Source organism: Nelusetta ayraudi, unplaced genomic scaffold (genome assembly GCF_046127955.1).
Source record: "Nelusetta ayraudi isolate G7.1 ecotype Tasmania unplaced genomic scaffold, CSIRO-AGI_Nayr_v1 ptg000004l, whole genome shotgun sequence".
Taxonomy (NCBI): Eukaryota; Metazoa; Chordata; class Actinopteri; order Tetraodontiformes; family Monacanthidae; genus Nelusetta; species Nelusetta ayraudi.
Window position 1 is genome coordinate 16,446,266 of NW_027466054.1, and position 13,678 is coordinate 16,459,943.

Below are 13,678 nucleotides of genomic sequence, written 5' to 3' on the forward strand. Positions count from 1 at the left end.
GTGGGTGTCACCCTGCTTTCGCCCTATGACACCTGGGAGAGACTCCAGCAGACCCCCCTGACCCTGAGCTCAGGAAGAAGCGGATGTGGAAAATGGATGTATGGATGGTTGTTTTTAATGCTTTAAAAACCTATAAACATCCATCCATCCATCCATCCATCCATTTTCAATACCTACTTGGTGCCTATCCCAGCTGTCATAGGGCGAAGGCAGGTTGACACCACGGACAAGTCGCGAGTTACCTATAAACATACAAACAAATTTTACACTAGATAGATAGATAGATGGATGGATAGATAGATTTGTGGTCTTGGTGTGTGTGTGTGTGCGTGTGAGTGCATGTGTGTGTCCCTTTCTCTCTTTCCTCGGCCAGATGGCCAGCAAATTTTTATTCAACCTGAGCAAAAGGTTTCTTAAGGTCAAGCCACCAGACTCTCTGTCTCAGCCAGTGTTCTTGTTGCTGTGTGTGTGTGTGTGTGTGTGTGTGTGTGTGTGTGTGTGTGTGTGTGTGTGTGTGTGTGTGTGTGTGTGTGTGAGTGAGTGAGTGTTTGAGAGAGAGAGAGAGAGTTAGAAGATGCTCACATGTTTTGCTGTCTGAAACTCTTCTTCTCCTCACACTTCTTCTCAATCACATTAATCTCTCTCTCTCTCTCTGTCTCTCTCCCTCTCTCTCTCCCTCTCTCTCTCTCTCCCTCACTCTCTCTCTCTCTCTCCCCTGCCGCTCAGCGCTGCGTCCAGCAGCAGGCACTCACAAGCCCATCGCCGGCCCCGCCCATGCCTCCTTGGAGACCGCACTCCACAGACAGACACACACACACACACACACACACACACATACACATACACATACACACACACACACACACACAAACCCTCCCCAACAAGTGTGTGAAGGCATCGGCGCTCCGGCCACTAACAGGCAGGAAGCCCACAGTCAGAAGAGACGGCAGCCAAGTCCAACAGAAGCTGATTCAGCCTTTTTTCGTCCGACGACGAGGCTGAAGGCAACTGTGTGTTTGCTCGGGAATAGTGTGCGAGTGCGTGAGTGAGCCAGTCAGTGTGTGTGTGAGTGTGTGTGGGCTCACAGGTCATCGATGGAGCTGTCAGATGTTCCAAGGTCGAGGGCCCTGGACGAGGCCCCTGCCGGCCCGGTGAAAAGCGGCAGCAGCTACAGCAACGCCCAGCAGCAGCGCTACTCCGCCTCCGTCTTCCTGCAGCGCAAAGAAATGCTGGAGCAGGTGAGGTCACCCGCCACCCACCGGCCACCCCATGCTGGTCATGCATGCACACATCCAACTTTTTTTTCTTTCTTTTTTTTTGCTTTGCAATTGCCTCAGTGTCTGGGATAGTCCCGGCCGTGTGTCTCCGCCCTGCGAGCTCTGGAGACGCATTTGTTTGATTAGCTTTAAAAAACCAGACTATTCATTGTGCATAGCTGCAGAGCCCCTGCAGCAGGGAATTACAGCTGCCCGCAATGAGAATTGATGACCGGCTGCTACAGCTGCAGCAACAACAACAGAAAAAAAAAAAAAAGTGGCAAAAACAATCTTGTGATGTGGCCAGAATCTCAGTTTTTCAGCTTTGGAAGCTGGTGATGCAGTTTTTGGAGATGTTTTAAACATGGATTATTGGAAATGCATGATTGAGCTCAGTCACAGGTTCAGTATGTTCAATAAGCCAATAGACATTAAAGCAGGGCGGAGCTGAGGCCGTTGGCATTTTCATGTTTATTTGATGAAAGACACTGCTCGTTCTGGACTGACTGACTGACTGACTGACTGACCGACTGAGGAAAACTTCCCTCTTCAACAACAACCATCAGATTCAGAACACATCACTCAGTGAAATAGTGAGAGTTAAATATGACATAAGTGTAATTTTCACATGTCTCACACCAGGGGGGTGTTTTTTGGTGCGGTCGTGAAGACTCAGGGCCAAAAATCAAAAACACCCTCATGGCTGAAACTTCTTTGGCGCTGACACAAAGTCTAGTTATCGAGATTTATTCTTCGGAGCTTCCAGCAGGGAGGGGTTTCCACGTGACAGCAGCCACTTGGCTGCAGCTCTCTAGAGCAGATTTCATTAAAAAACTTGTTCCTCAGCTGCTCTCTAACGACTCATTGAGCATGTGCCACTGTAGACATTTATCCCGTTCATGTCGTAATTACGATTTAAACCTCCCCCCACCAAAAAAAAAAAACAAACCCTCCTCTATTTAAAGGATCGATAAACTCCCTGCGTGAGGTTCTGCTGGGACTCTGCGATGCTCCGTCACGGGGCCAGTCAGTGTTTTCTGGCTCCGCCTCCCTCCCTCCCCCGGCCCCTCCCTCGTCTGGCACGCGGCCAGCGCTCCCCAACCCTCCTCCCCACCCCCAGTGGCGCTTTGCCCGGCAGGCTTCCTCACGGCGTGCATCACTCCTGGTGTGTGATGCCGCCACCACAACATTAAAGAGCAATGCATGGAGAGCCGCCAGTGATCTTTGGCTCCGAGGCTCTAAACACCTCCACCTCTGCACCGCGTCTGGAGGGCGAGTCTGGTGGAGGTCGGAGGAGATGATGTTCAATGACAACGTTGATGATGTTTCAGAGATCCCAATGCTATTTAAGTAGTTTATAGCACATTTAATTCTATCTATCAATCTATCTATCCATCTATCCATCTATCTATCTATCTATCTATCTATCTATCCATCTATCTATCTATCTCAGCCCAGATGTCGTGTTGCAATTTTTCGACTGTTCAAGTTAAAGATGCAATATTACAGGTTGATGATTATGCAACGATTCACAGTAACTCCACATGGGGCTCTTGAATCGGTCATGGACAGACAGTGTTGTACATCTTGGAGGCAAAAACAAGGCATGCACTGCAGTATATAAAACACATTGATGTTGGCACGGCCGTTGTATTAACACAGTGTTGTGCCCACGCCGCCGTCAAAGTTGTGCGCAGGTTAAAAACTAGATCCCGGAGATAAAATCTCTTTTGCAATTATCGTGTCATCATCGCCAGGTAATAATATTGATGTCTCGGCTTGCTGCTGCTGCTGCTGCTGCTGCTGCTGCTGCGACCTCTTAACTTCTCCTCCGCTGCCAGCGTAAGAACAAAAGCTCTCAGAGCCAAGAGGCAGAACAGAGAGTGGACTTGATTTCTACATTAGCACAGAGCAGAACATTGCATCACAGTCAGTGACGCTGCAGCTGCAGGAAAACACACACACACACACACACACACACATACACACACACAGAAACTGTTGATGTCAACAGTTTCCCTGACGTGACCGCTGGAGTCGTACAGCCGCTTGGTTCTGTCACCCCCCCCACCCCCTACCCCCTACCCCCGTCACCCGTCCTGTCTGTCTCCTCATGTGTCCCGCCTTAACAACGTGCCGCTCTCCCGGGAGGCGCTCCAAACATCTCTGTCTCTCTCTGGGTTAGTCACAGTCACAGTGACGGGCAGAGGACACCTGCAACGCACACGCACGCACACACACACTGACTTTGTTTCCTCCTCTGCATCCTTATCTGCAGAGCTTCATCAGGAGCAGCGATGCTGAACGCTCTCCGACCCAAAGACACAAATGGAAACCAAGTTTCAGATCCCATGTTGTGAAAAAAATCCTTCCCAATGTTTCCAGCCTGGCACTGATCTCTCCAGATTGAAGAAAGTTCATCCTTCACTTCTCTTGTGCTTGTTCCACTTGTCAGAGAGACCGTGCTAAAACGCACCCTTTGTGATGGGGAAAATGTGGATGTTGCAGGAACTGAAAACCCCAAACTAAAAGGTTTGAGCTTGTTCCTGCTGAGGGCAAGAACCTCGAGTTTGTCCGTAATTATTCCTGTCGCTGCACTGGAAACTTCATCTAAGCACTGAAATTTCACATTACATGACAGGCATTGACTAGCGAGCTCATCTGAAGAATCTTCAGAACTTTCGCTGTGGCCAGGACTCGCCTCTGTTGGAAAAGCAAAGCTCCACATTCTGCTACATTCATTCGTCTACAGCTCTCGCAGAAGATTTTAGATTTTTGCTTTTTGTTTTGGCATTGTCTTTGGCTGGACCAGTTAGCATGATGTTATGATTTAGACGGTGACCATATAGGATGAACATCACTGTTTGCATTGTTCCACTGTTTCACAGTCAAAGTGAATGTGGCTAAGATGATGCTGTTATTGGCTCCAGTTATTCGGCGGTCTCCTGTCCTGCTTTCAGTTTCCTGAGAACCACTTTTATTATTTCATAGAATCCTCCTTGCTGAAGTTCTCTATTTCCTCCAGTGCCTTGGTGTCCAGAGCAGCAGCAGCAGCAGCAGCAGCAGCTTCCCTGCCTGCAGTCAGCAGCATATGTTGTTTTGGGCAACGCTGCGTTCCTCTGAGTTGAGGGTGAATTAAAAGGAAGGAACAAAGTGTCTCTATAATTTATCTCCCCGCCACCACCACCACCACCATCCCTCTCAGGTGCTTTAGTTCCAGTAGGGGGAGGCAGCGGTGGAACTTCATGCCAAGCAACTGACTGATTCTTGTGTTTTTCAGTTGGGTGGGAAAAAAAATGATGCTGAGCCTCACGACATCAGTCAGAGTTATTAAGTGGAGCTACTAGGCAATATTTTAATAGTCTCTTGGCTTGTGTGTGTGTGTGTGTGTGTGTGTGTGTGTGTGTGTGTGTGTGTGTGTGTGTGTGTCATTACGGACTCAGACACAACAGTTTGCTCGCCGTGCAGTCATGGCTCTCCTCCTCATTAATTGGGTGCATGTCTCTCTTCTTGTGGAGGGAAGTCCAACTCTTTTCTATCAGACGGATGACTGAGGAGGAGGAGGAGGAGGAGGAAGAGAGATGGGGAGGGGAGTGGTCGGTGGAGCTGCAGCTCAGTATTGGCTGTCTGGCAGAGAGGGGCTGGTCTCTCTCCTTCTCTCTCCTCATCGCTACTGTAAAACACGCACACTCTCACACTCACACATACAATCACTGACGCACACACATAAACTCTCACACAGCTTATAGCCATGTGGAGAGAGGGGATGGACCAGGGCAAGAGACACACACACGGACTTCTGACCAGGACAGCGAGGAGCCTGCAGCAGGATGGAGAGACTGAGTGACCGACTGTCTGACTGACTGACTGACTGACTGAGTGACTGACTGGCTGACTGGCTGACTGAGGGAGGTGTGTGTGACTGCTGCTGATTAATCGTCCTGTCTCAGAAGTTTGAAGGAGCGCTGCTGCGATGGCGGGACCGCGTGCACAGGAGCCCATGAAGGTGACGTCCAGCCGCCAGTGAGGAGTCGCTGCACCATTGCTGCCCGACTCCTCACTCGCTCCAAGTCATTTCCGTTTTGCATTGTACTGAGTTGATGAATTGTTTGACTTGCATGTTTAGGTTTGTGCTCAGTTCAGTCAGCAGGTGCAAAATTCATAATCCTGTGTTATTTGTTTACCTAAGAATTTGGCTCTTGTGTGTGTGTGTGTGTGTGGATTTATTTTCTATAAACTTGACCAAGATTCTGTTTGACTGTTTGGTGAATGATGTGCAACTGTAAATTGTACAAAACATTTAATTTCAGTTGTAAAGCAGGGAAAAAGGAAAAAATAGGATCCTGAAAAAGAAAAAGAAGATGCCAAAAATTTGATCTGGAATTTCTTATTTTATTTTTTTTTCAAAAATTGCTTGAAATGTGCTTGAAAGGGAAAATGTGATTTGAATGATTGTGTTGATTTAATTGTTGTTGTTTTTTCATTCAGTTTAAATTATGCTTACAAAGCAAACAATTTTTTGATTGAAAATCTTCTTTGAATATTTTAAAATGTTAGTGACTGTTATTGGTTTAATTACTGGTTGTTCCAACAGAATGGAATATGCTTGAGTGGCCAAACTGTTACGTTATGAAATCTTACATCAATCATTTCAATTGAAAAATGATTCAATTGAGAAAAAAACCCAACAAAAAACAGAATTTTAACCAAATGAAAACTATGACACAGACGATCTCATGCATGAATTCATTCACGTTTGAGACCTTAAGAGCAAAAACCCGGGTGTGTCCAGTCCAAATATATATATTTTTAGTCAATGCAGAATGTGAACCATTTTCTCACACACCCGTATTGAGGTTTTAATTTCCCCGTCGCCAGCCGATCCTGGTTGTGGACTCTGCTGCGCTGTGATGAGGAGCTGGTGTCTCAGGTCTCGGTGGGCGTCTTCGCCCAGCCGTCTCCACCACTTCAGCCCCACTGCCGACACTGCAGAGACCTGGGGGAGAACTAGCCCCTCCCACCCCGACCCCCACACTCCAGTCTCCTCAATGACTGATGCCTCCTCTCCATCTAATGATGGTTTCTTTTTCTTCTTTTTTTTAACACTTTGCAGCTGGGAATCTTTTTTTCCCCCCCACCCATGAGGAGAGATCAGTCAGTCGAACCGGCAGTACTGGGGTGGATCCAGCTGCCACTTGGTGAAAGAGAACGCCTAATGTGACGTGATGACAGAGACAAACGAAGGGGAATCTGTCCGTGTCGGCGAAACAGGAAGTGCCTGACTGCACTTTTGAAACGGCGAAGAACCGGATCCGGCCAATAAGGCTGCTGCAGCGCCCCTCTGCTGCCACTGTGGCCTCATTACAGCAACGTCCTGAGCAATAGAACGCTGCCTTTTAATATCGAGCGTCACAGGTGCAATGTCGGGGGGGGGTCTGGGGCGGCTCAGAGGTCATAAAGGCTCTCGCTCTGCTGGGAAGCCGTCGAGCAGCTCAGACCAGAGCTTGAACACGTGTTGTCTATATTCCATTTTGCCGAGGCTTCAGTCGGTTCCACTTCATTTCTCCTCCACTCTGAAGGCTAAAGTGAGGTTTGCACAGCTGTCAGGCTTTTTAGTCTGGACTCCTGTGCAGCCCTGATGTCCGGTCACAGCGCCTTCTTTTATTTCTTTGTTATAATTTCTTTCAAATTATATTAAAATTATATAATTATATTATACACATTTCACAATGCTTCCTAACTGCTATTAAACAATTCCCTACTATAACATTATATAGAAGCAAAATCAAAACAGAGAGTGAGCTATTCGAAAGGGACTAAGCATTGAGGATTTCTGCTGCACTGATCGTTAATATGAGCCTTACAGCCAATGATGCTGGCAGGTTGGAAGAGGTTAGCGCAACAACATAAGCAGGGGTGAAAGTTTTCTCCTCCATCCGTCCACAGAGCCAGCAGAAGTGCGTGGCCGTCTTCGCCCTCCTCTGCTGCTTCGTGGTGCTGGTGGTGCTGATCTGCTCCTCCGTCAACATCTGGGGCGACGACGAGGACGGGATCACGGAGGAGAACTGCAGCAGAGACTGTCGGTAAAAGGCGCCTTCAGCAGAGTCTCGTCACTGAGTTTGAAATAGTTTAGGGTTGAACCGTCCGCTCTGTTGACTTCCTCTTCTGAGGCAGAGCTCTTGAAAGGACCCAGGATTTTTATCTGTCACTTTATTTGGACTCCAGTGGGGCAGATTTGCATGGTTAATTACCAAAAAATAAGTCCGTACATCTCCAGAAAACAAGTTATTTAGCCCTCTGTTTACAGCCTCCTGCAGAAACACAGTTTCAGCTGCTTCCTGTTGTAACTGCGGCCCTGTGGGGCCTCCAACCTGTTTAAAAAGGGGGCAAAGTCAAAGAGAAGGAGGGTGGAGCTAAAAACACCCAGCTGGGGTTGTTGCCACTAACCTGGGAGACGCATTGCTAACACTTTGTGACATCACAAAGAGCCAATTCCCACACACACATATTTTCTGACTAGCAGCCAAGGCTTGAGCCTCATTTCTTTGGGGTTCGCTGACTGGACAGAGACGCACAGTAAATGTCTCTCATAAACTTTGGGACTTTTCATTTTTTTTTTCAGCATCCAGCTTGTGGAGAATAACCCTGACGGCTTTTCCTTCCCGGCGGAGGGCGGGGCCAGCGTGCCACTCTCTGCCGGCCTCCACGCCCTGCTGGACCAGGCCAAGCACTCAGTGGAGGTGGTGTCTCCAGTCTGGGACCTGCAAGCAGAGCCAAACACCGGCACACAGGTAGAAAAAATATATATATATATTAAAACTGTGTGTAAAATTAAAAACTGCGTCCTGTGAGAGGACAAGCAATTCATTTTATATTTGTGCGCGCTGAGTGAGGTCTTTGTGGGTGGCAGTGATTCAGATCATCTCCCTCCACCTCAGGGTCACCTGCTGTTCCAGCGGCTGCTAGGTCTCAAGTCTCACAGGGTTAAGCTGAAGATTGCCAGCAGCCTGAACGACTGCGCCGAGCTCAAGGCCTTGGCGGCACACGGTGAGCCTGTGTGTCATATTTTCAATTTGCAGAGGGGGGAAAAATAAACCCAAAAGCAATCGGTTACGCCACCGCGGTCGGACAAATTAAGATGTATAGCGGCAAACGTGTCACCTGCTTCCTGTTTCCTCAAGCGCCGAGGCGCTTCAGACGTTCAGGGTTTGTTCGTTTTTTGTTTTGTTTTTTCAGTTCAGCACCGCAGTGCAACCAATCACGCAGGTTCACTCTCTGTGTTTCCATCTTCCTGTTTGTGCTTGCAGAGAGTGATTGCAGAGTATGACAAAAAGCAAAAAAGGCATCAGGGTGATGAAAACACCCAAACTGTTGACATATATATTTATTCATATATATGTATATATTTACACACACATATAAATATATATATATATATACATACATACATATACATACATATATATATATACATATACATGCATGATGACGATATAAAGATAGAAGATATAAGATGTCAGAAAACAGGAAAATCTAAACTTTTCTTAAGGCTCATTCATGAAAAAAAAAACAATCACAATATCCACTGGCTACTTTATTAGGGAGTTTGGGGTTCATTCATTTGCTTGGTAACACAAAAAACTTATCAGCCAATCACATGGCAGCAACTCATAGCATTGAGGCACGTGTGAGCCTGATGAAGAAAACAATTGTCTGCGTCCAATTTGTGCTTGTGGTCTTTTTTGGGGGAAGCTTTCAAAAGAGTGGCTTTCGATTAAGGTGGAAACGAGGCTGCTGAAATGAGGGAAGCAGCTCCACCCAGCAGCTCCCCGATACCTCTGCCAGCGGTCACGCTGAAGGTCGGAAAAGTCTGAACATGCAAGAGTATTTTGGTTTTTTTTTTCCCTGCCGCTCAGGCCGCCTGCCTGCTTCGCCCTCTCGTCTACCCGACAGTCGGAGGCCTGTTGGCTGTTTTCCAAGCATCAGAGTGTCTGCGTGTATGCTTGTAATTTCCAGATGCAGAGATTCATTGGGTGAATATGACAGCCTTCACCGGCGGAGGGCTGCACTCCTCCTTCTGGATCGTGGACCGGATGCACATTTACATCGGCAGCGCCGACATGAGCTGGAGGTCGCTGTCCAAGGTAACAGCGCAGAGAAACTTCTTCTACCCGTTCATGGGCAGCATCTCATGTATTTTAACAACACAAAACCTCCAGAAGACAGCATATTTAACCCTCTGCTCGCAGCCTGCAGTAAAAGTGCTGAAAGTGATGCCGTCGCTCTGTCTAGAGGACCTTTGTGACCTCACAGGGGCGATGATAATGTCGAGAAGTGCCCTCAGAGGCCCTTTGCTGCAGATTGCATCAAGCAATAGAAGTAAAAGGAAGACTTTTCTCCTGCCTGCAGAGTTCAGTGGCTGGATGGAGTGAAGTGAATGCGGCACAATAAGGGGGTCTTTAAATATTGTGCACAGTCTGAAGGAGCTCTGTCGTAGTCGCCTATCTATACATACTGCACATGCTGCATGAGCTGTAAATGAGCAGGACGAGCCAGCTAATGACCAGTGGCTGAAGTGAGGCGGCAGCGAAAATGTGCTTTTCAGTTCTCAGTTCAGTCGTTCCCAGGAGAGGAGCGGCGGTGGGGGAGCGTGATTACCTGGCACTTTCGGCCGTCGACAGCAGCGCTGCTGCACGATGCAATTAACTGAGAAGCCAGAGGGGAAGCAGGAGTAAAGGGGCCCCCGCTAGAGTGATGTGAGCACAAATCCAGAGCTGGCCGGGAGTGAGGAAGGGCAGCTCAGCCGCACACGGAGGCAGAACAGACTGAAGGCGCCACAGCCGGCGCCGCCTGGGAGCAAATTTGCAGAGTTAAAGTTCCGCTGTCTTAATTAACGGCGAGTGACGGGGAGAATATTAACTGGAAATGCTGTTGTTCCTGGACTAAGATCAGAGTTTGAGAACTCCGGTTGAGACACCCAGATAATGCGATTGGAATTCCAATTTCTCAGTCATGTATATACCTTAGCCGGAGTTTAACTGGACAACGCGTGCAAGCATGTAAACAAGGGCAAAGAGAGAAGTCCGATTAGAGGAGAAACCCAAATGATGAGCTAAGTCCGATTATGCTCTGCGTGTAAACGTAGTGACTGGCTCCCATCCCACAGCAGATGCTGTTCCTTTGTTTGTTTGCTTTCCTTGTTGTTGCCGCTATAAAAGTGTGACCACTTGGACTCTCTGCGCTGCCACAGAGGAAGGAACTGGGCGTGGTGGCCTTCAACTGCAGCTGCCTGGCTCTGGACCTCCACCGAGTCTTCTCCTTCTACTGGCAGCTCCACGAGAGGGACTACATCCCCTCCATCTGGTCCAAGAGAGTCAGCGCCCTCTACGGGAGGCACGACCCCCTGGAGCTGCAGCTCAACGGCAGCCAGGCCGCCGCTTACGTGTCGGTGAGGAAACCTCGCCGCCTTCTTTACCCAGAAATGAATTGAGTGAAAAATTCTTCACCCAGCAGTCAGTCGGCTCCCCTCTGAAGGCTCCACGGTCCCGACGGGTGGGGCCACTATCTTAAAATTTTCATCACCAACCGCTGGGACCGTGATTAATCACGTTAATATCATGCCGCGATGCACCTACGACCTGAAAATATTGCCGCCTCGGCCTAATTTGACAGTAATGAATCTGGCTCCCCTTCGAGCGACAAGACGCCTATCAGTTGCAATCAGGTTCATTCATCATCACGCAGGAGCTAATGGAGTCGAGCCGTCAGAAGCTGCAGGAGGCTCCGACCTGCTCCTGCACTTCGTTAGTAGCAGCACGCCGCCGGAGGAAGGAAGGTTCCCCGCCGGTTTTCTCGACCCTCTAGTTGGTCACCGTGTCGCCGAAACTGAATCGTCCTGCAAAATTTTCAACAGGAGGTCAAAATAAAATATTCATACAACGTGGCGGTTGTCTTTGCGCGCTGTCTGAACGGTGCCTTCTTCCTGCAGGCCTCGCCTGAACTCTTCTGTGCCAAAGATCGCACCAGAGACGTGGACGCCATCTCTCAAGTCATCCAGACCGCAAAGACGTTTATCTTCATATCGGTGACGGACTACCTCCCCCTAGTGAGCAGGAGGTTCAGAGGGACCACGGTCACAAGGTGCCACAGGAGAAAAACATAGATTTTCCTCTAAAGTGCCAACTGCGTCACATCTGTTTTCCTGTTCTTTTTTTTTTTTTTTAAAAGCATCTTGCAAACAGATCAACACTTTCATATTGATTGTGTGCAGGCCGGGTGTGTGACGCATTAATGATGATATATAATGATATACGGCTGGCTTCTTGTTGCAGGTTCTCTCCTCCTCCACAACGACCACATGCCGAAGTGCAATTAAGTTGCTACCTTCTGATTGGCAGATTAGCTTTTCACGTTAACAAGCAGCTGAACCTCATGCTTAAGATAGTGGCAGCTGAATGTTTAAAGGGGCACAGAACGATAAAGCAAAACAAAGAGGCTTCGGAACCCCACTTCCCCTCCTCTCAACTCCATCGCTCCGCCCCCTCCCTGGTCTCATGCGCAAGGCAACGAACATTCAATGAGAGACAAAGGAAAATGTCAAGTGACAATGTCCATACATAAGACTTTTGGTTTAGTTTTATTTTTCCAAAGTCAGTTAAAATAAGACAAACTAAAACCACTGACGTATTTTAGCTGTGTTGGAGGTCGGTCCATCACTGGTAATGTCCCCTGGGAAACATGAGACAGCCACAGATTTAGCTAGCACCACAATGTTAGCATGTCCAGCTTATTCACTCCATGCTCTTCATGTGGAACTGTTTCATGCTATTATTTCCTGAAGATGCCAAGTGTGTTCCCACCGTACGGCCAGTTCCTGCTCAGTATTAATAACGATTTCGCAGCAATTCACGTGCACTAACATGCACACGCACCCGGTCCTGCTTTGCAAACAAAAGGATAGAACTGGCTGGAAAACAGCAGACGGAGAGGGTGTGTCATGTGACGCTCTGCCGCAGGGGAAATTACACTTCTAGAGCTTAACATATTTTTATCACCTTATAGCTGACAGTGATGAAAATTGTGTATCAATCTTCAACTCGTCTAACCATCGCCCCCTGGTAATGTCACAGACGACACGCCTGAGTGTCCCACTTACACCCACAGGTACTGGTCTCCCATCGACGAGGCTGTCAGAGAGGCCGCCGTCCTGCGAGGGATCCGAGTGCGTCTGCTGATCAGCTTCTGGGAGGAGACTCACCCGCTCACCGTCAACTTCGTCACCTCCCTGCAGTCGCTCTGTATGCAGCTGCCCAACTGCTCCATAGAGGCAGTGCGTGCACACCCTCCACCAGCGTGACGCTTCAATCATTTTTTTTTTTTTTTACTTTTCTCTTTGCTTAATTAGGCTCAAAATGCTTGTGGAATCAATACAAGCTTACAACTTTAAATCAATTGTTTGTTTTGTTTGTTTGTTTGTTTGTTTTCTTAGAGGTTCTTCAGTCACAGGACGCCGAGTGATGACAACAAGCATGGACTCAACCACAACAAGTACATGGTGACTGACAACAGCTTGTACATCGGTGAGGCGTCTGCCTGCAGCTGTCTCTTCACAATAACGTTTTTAATTTTCCTCCAAATATTTTAAGTGTATGTTTTTTTAAACATCTAAAAAACAGATTTTTTTGGTTCTAAACAAAACAACAGAGTTTTCTGGTGCCTCCCTTGATCTCATGTCTTCTGGGTGATTGTAAACGTTTGGTGATCTTTATGTAAATACATGCTTATTATCTAGATATTTAAAACATATTTTTATAGACTTGTACTTCATCAACTGTCAACTAAAAAATATACATATATAATCTGTGTTCTCATGCCAGTAGATTTTTTTTTTTAAATATTCCACACTGGGCCTGTAATGAACCACCGTTCCTGTGTACTTTATATATTAACCATATTACAGTGACACTGAAGTACAGCGTGCTTGTCCACAGGCAACCACAACTGGGTTGGGAGCAACTTTGCCAAGAACGCCGGCGCCGGACTGGTGCTCAGGATGACGGGCGGCGTTCAGAACAGAATGACCATCTTGGATCAGGTCAAGGCTGCGTTCGAGAGGGACTGGAGGTCACGGTCCACTAAAAGTCTGCAAGGACACAGAGAGCAGCAGGGCAAACTCGGACACCTGCACCAAGATAGGATTCACATTTGGGACAAGGAGGAAAAGGAGCGGAACGAGCCTCTATACCTGTGAACACCGCATGCCTTTGAGAATCCTCTGTGCTGATTGGTTGCGAGGACTGACTCAGAATCTGAAGACGACTCTTCCAGTCGCTCCACCCACTGAAGTCACAGTCACGACATTTTAGCCCTTTACAAGGTGTAGACTGTTAACTCTGCTCTGCTGCATGACCTTGATAAGCAAT

The 13,678-nt window shown here is 47.9% G+C and overlaps 1 protein-coding gene across 1 annotated transcript; it reads left to right on the top strand.

Moving 5' to 3' along the window:
* Positions 1–1,094: 1,094 nt before the first annotated feature.
* On the top strand, positions 1,095–13,520 carry LOC142896578 (inactive phospholipase D5-like). Its single transcript, XM_076038329.1, has 10 exons — positions 1,095–1,238; positions 7,203–7,339; positions 7,879–8,047; positions 8,195–8,303; positions 9,273–9,400; positions 10,507–10,704; positions 11,245–11,396; positions 12,420–12,585; positions 12,745–12,835; positions 13,247–13,520. The coding sequence occupies exons 1-10, from the start codon at positions 1,095–1,097 to the stop codon at positions 13,504–13,506; spliced, it is 1,554 nt and encodes a 517-aa protein (XP_075894444.1). The 3' UTR covers positions 13,507–13,520.
* Positions 13,521–13,678: the final 158 nt, after the last annotated feature.

Bases quoted from the DNA above. Each gene is read 5' to 3' on its own strand.
- LOC142896578 (XM_076038329.1), top strand. From the start codon at position 1,095: ATGGAGCTGTCAGATGTTCCAAGGTCGAGGGCCCTGGACGAGGCCCCT. The intron at 9,401-10,506 runs GTAACAGCGCAG...GCGCTGCCACAG, and splicing joins GCTGGAGGTCGCTGTCCAAG to AGGAAGGAACTGGGCGTGGT. The intron at 10,705-11,244 runs GTGAGGAAACCT...TTCTTCCTGCAG, and splicing joins AGGCCGCCGCTTACGTGTCG to GCCTCGCCTGAACTCTTCTG.